Genomic DNA, 5,000 nt, shown 5'->3' on the forward strand with positions numbered 1-5,000 from the left:
GGTCATCGAATTATATAAAAGATCAAATTTTGCTAGAAAGGATACAGCGACGAGCAACTAAACAAATTCCAGCGCTTAATAGATTCGAAAACATTAACCCAGATAGTCTATTTCAGAGAGACACCAACACAATAACACGCAGCAACGGTATGAAGTTAAAGGGAAACCGATGTAACACATTGGCGCGCAGAAGTTATTTCAATAATAGAGTCGTCGATCACTGGAATAGACTCCCACCGTCAGTAGTTAGCGCACAGAGTATCAATAGCTTCAAGTCTTTATTGGATATGTACTTCAGGGATATAAGATTTTACTGACCCTTTTTTATATGTTTCAGGCAGTGAGGTGTGGGAACAGTAAGGTTAACAGGATACTGGAGCGTACCCCTGTACCGAAGGTAAACGAGGATCAAGCCTCTACCGGTAACCCCTGAAACTACATCTCACCCCATCGTGAGCAGTCCAATTTAATACTAGCTTTTATTTATTTATTTATTTTTTTTATTTTTATGACTCAACTACATACACTGTTTACTGACCCTTTTCCGTTTGTCTCAGGCAGCCTGCAGCACGAGTACAACCTGAAGACATTAGTTTCCCCCACAGCTTAGGTCACCAGTAGCGTAAGTTAAGGGTAGTAATTTCCTCTTATTTCTCTCTTTACTGTGAAATTTCCACGTCCCTTTCTTCCTTAAAGGCACATGGTGTTCTCTTCTAACTTTTTCCTGCCGGCACGTTGCCGGGGGGAGAGGTGGGTGGGGAGGAGCCTTCATCTATTCTGTCCTGTCCTACCACACGTAGTTTACTAGTAGTAGCGGTAGTAAACAGACACCCTCGCCATAGACCGACAGGTCTTCTGGTGTCTGTTCTTCCTATGTATTCCTATGTATTCCTCCTTTACCTGGTCCTCATTAACAGGTGTGGGCCTTCTAATCCTTCTCCTCCTCCTCCTCTTCCTCTTTCTTCTCTTCCTCTCCTCCTCCTCCTCTTCTTCCTCACTCTCTCCTCGTTATCATATTTCCACCTCCTCCTCATTCTCCTACTCTTCTCTTAATCCTTCTTTCCCCTTACTCTCATATCTCCTCCTCCTCCTTCTCCTCTCCTCTTCCTCCTCTTCGTTTTTCTAATCCTTCTCATTCCCGACCGTCTCTTCCTCTCCTACACTTTTCACTCCTCCTCCTCCTCCTCCTCCTCCTCCTCCTCCTCCTCCTCCCCCACTTCATCAGCATCCTCATAAAGAAAGACCTTGAGAATCGGAGGAAATATTGCCAGTGGAGGGAAAGAGGAAGAAAAGTGTGGGAAAGGAGAGAAAATGTGAGGTTTGCTACTGAACAAGGTCTCTCTCTCTCTTTTCATCCTTTTATTTTCCTCGTTCTTTCTCTCACACAATCTCTTTTTCTCTCTCTCTCTTTCGCTTTCTTCCTTCTCTCTCTCTCTCTCTCTCTCTCTCTCTCTCTCTCTCTCTCTCTCTCTCTCACTCTCCACCACTCACTCTCTCTCTCTCTCTCTCTCTCTCTCACTCTCTCTCTCACTCTCTCTCTCTCATCCTCTTTCCACTCTTCTCCTCTCTCCTCCTCTCCTCTCTCTCTCATCTCTCTCCTCACCTCTCTCACTCTCTCTCCTCTCTCTCTCTCTCTCTCTCCTCTCTCTCTCTCTCTCTCTCTCTCTCTCTCTCTCTCTCTCTCTCTCTCAAATTACGAACATTCTTCTTTATTAATTGCTTTTTCCTTCACTTATGTCCTTCCTCCTTCTCTCTCTCTCCCTTCTCTCCTCCACTTTTATTGTATTATCCCATTAATTTCCTCTTTCCCTCCCTTCTCTCTTTCCTCTCATGCATTCTTCTTTTCTTTCTCTCTTCCTTCTTCTCTATTCCATCTATCACTTTCTTTGCCTCTTTGTAGCTATTTCATTTCTTCTTCTTCACTGATTCTTTCTCTCTCTCCTTCCTACCCTTTTTTTCCTTCTTCCTTCCTATCTCTCCTTCTCTTTATACATCAGTCCTTCATCCATTCCATTCCTATCGTACCGTTCCCTTTCCTCCCATTCTCTCGTCTCTCTCTCTCTCTCTCTCTCTCTCTCTACTCCTTCCAGTCTTTCCTCCCTTTCACCCTCCCTTCTTTTTCTGCCTACTTTCCTCCTTCCCTCCCTCGCTCACACCCTTACCTGTTAAATACGTTGTAGCCGGCACCGAGCCCCACGTGGTCCACTCCCGCCATGGTCCGCACGTGGTTGATGTGGGCTGGGGAGGAGAGTCAAGATAATGATGATGATGATGATGATGATAATGATGATGATAATTAAAATAAGAATAGGAATACAAAGAAAAAGGTCCTCCTCCTCCTCCTCCTCCTCCTACTACTACTACTACCACTACTACTACATTTACTTCTACTTCTACTACTACTACTACTACTACTACTACTACTACTACTACTACTACTACTACTATTACTACTACGCAACCACCACCACCACCACCACTAACACCACCACCAACAACAACAGCAACAAAAATACCAATACTAATAACAATAACAATAACAACAACAATAATAAATCCGATAAGTCGTAAAAGGCTATGGATGAAAGAAAACGTGGGCGCACTGAGGTAAGCTTCGTTAGGGCTTCTTCAAGGGGGGACTAAAGGAAGCTCTGGTGCTGGTGGTGGCCCTCACGTGACCGGACTTACAAGAGGCGAGCGAGTGAGCGAGCGAGCCAGCACTGAGGTTGGTATTCTTAAAGGCTTCTTTCTCTTGCATCAATTATTTTTAGAGGACAAATAAGGGGTTAAACGCATTCCCATAACTGTTTCTTTACCTTCATGATGCAGAAACTTTGTCAGACTACCACCAAGGTCATAAAACTTTGTCAGACTACCACCAAGGTCATAAAACTTTGTCAGACTACCACCAAGGTCATAAAACTTTGTCAGACTACCACCAAGGTCATAAAACTTTGTCAGACTACCACCAAGGTCATAAAACTTTGTCAGACTACCACCAAGGTCATAAAACTTTGTCAGACTACCACCAAGGTCATAAAACTTTGTCAGACTACCACCAAGGTCATAAAACTTTGTCAGACTACCACCAAGGTCATAAAACTATCCAAATTTTACGAGGGTTCGGTATCCTAAGACGCTTCCTTCTTTTACATCAATCATTGCTGGTAAAAAAAAAAAAAAAAAAAAAAAAAAAAAAGGGGTTAAACGCGTCCCCATGCATGTTTCTTTACGTTAATGGTGGAGGAACTTTGTCAAATTAAGAACAACAACAACAACAACAACAACAACAACAACAACAACAACAACAACAACAACAACAACAACAACAACAACAACAACAACAACAACAACAACAACATCTAGAACAACAAAAACAGAACTAATACATTTGAAAAAAAAAACGGATAAGACTATGAGAGAACGAGAACGAGAGAAAACGAAAACGAGACCGAGAGCGAGACATGTACGTGCATACATACATACAGACAGACAGACGGACAGACAACCAGGGCAGAGATAAAAAGGGGGTAAAAACACTGTGATATATACGCTAGGGGGCGGACTGACTGACTACCTGCAGGGCTGTCATATAAATTGCCGCTAAGTATGGAAAGAGCGGACAATATATTCGGTAATTAAGGGCATGGCGGTGAAGGGCGAGGAAAGGCGAAGCTACACTCTCCCCTCTCCCTCTCCCTCTCTCTCTCTCTCGTGCAAGAATTATGATCTATTGTGATTGGAGAAAGTGAGAAAGAGGAAAAATATGAGTGACTTATTAGATCAAAGTTATTTATTCGTCCCTAAACCACGTCTGTCATGGAAATTTTGAGAAAGAGAAAGATAGATAGGTAGATATAGAGGAGGAGGGAGAGGGAAAACACACACTCACACTCACACACACACACACACACACACACACACACACACACACACACACACACACACACACACACACACGTAGATAAAAGACCAATTTATGTCTCCTTTGGGTCGTAATTAATTTAATGGCTAATAACTTTATCCATTAGTAAAACAAAAAAAGAAAAAGTTCACGGCCCAGACTATCAGTAACTCCATTTTCCTCCTATTTGAGTTTGCTCCCGGATGCTGCGGAGTGTGAGATGAGGCCAGATGAGATGAGATGAGATGAGATGAGATGAGGAGGTGAGATGACACTTAGAGAGATGAAATGAGTGATGCTGAGTGATGAGACCAGATGAGATGAGATGAGGGAGATGAGATGAGAATTAAGGAAGATATGCTGCAATGTTAGAAGTGAGAGTTGTGTGAGACGAGATCAGATGAGATGAGAAAAGGTGAGGTGAAATTAGCTGGCATATATCACAAGTATTCTTTCTTGACAACTAAGGAGAGATGCTGCACTATTAGAGTCGAAAGTTTTGTGTGAGATGAGAGGAGATGAGATGAGGTAACAGGTGAGCTCAGGTAACATTACAGTATAAGAGCATTTCCTTCCTCTCTGACAACTAAGCAACTAGGAAGAGATGCTGCATTATCAGAGGCGAGAGTTTTGTGAGATGAGATCAGACCAGATGAGATTAGGTGAGGTGAGATTAGCTGGCATATATCACGAGAATCCCTTCTTGTCTGACAATTAAAGAAAGATGCTGCACTATTAGAGGCGAACGTTTTGTGAGATGAGAGACAAGGCAAGATGAAATGAGACGTTCTGATGTAATACTATAAAAAAAATATAGCAATCCTTCATTCTTTTGTACCAGTAATGGGAAATAAGGAGTCAGTTAAAACGTATATTACAAAGCATTCATACGCACTGCAACACATTTACTCGACTCAATAACAAGAACAAGGATGAAATTGAGATGATATGAGTTGACGTGAGGTAGAAATGAAGTCCCTGTCACCCACCCACCCACTGTCACTATCAAAACCCTTATCTCAATCACCACTCCCATTTTCAACTTCACTATCGCCCCCCTCCAAACACACACACATACATACACACACATAACCAC

The 5,000-nt window shown here is 42.6% G+C and overlaps 1 protein-coding gene across 2 annotated transcripts in view; it reads right to left on the minus strand.

Moving 5' to 3' along the window:
• LOC126996610 (dipeptidase 1-like) overlaps positions 1 to 5,000 on the minus strand; it is a 73,189-nt gene that overhangs the window by 10,011 nt on the left and 58,178 nt on the right. For both annotated transcript variants that reach the window (XM_050857277.1, XM_050857276.1), the window contains exon 9: positions 2,163 to 2,238. In XM_050857277.1, coding sequence (XP_050713234.1) covers positions 2,163 to 2,238 — 76 coding nt within the window. The remainder of the gene's footprint in view (positions 1 to 2,162; positions 2,239 to 5,000) is intronic.

Source organism: Eriocheir sinensis, chromosome 10, assembly GCF_024679095.1.
Source record: "Eriocheir sinensis breed Jianghai 21 chromosome 10, ASM2467909v1, whole genome shotgun sequence".
NCBI lineage: Eukaryota > Metazoa > Arthropoda > Malacostraca > Decapoda > Varunidae > Eriocheir > Eriocheir sinensis.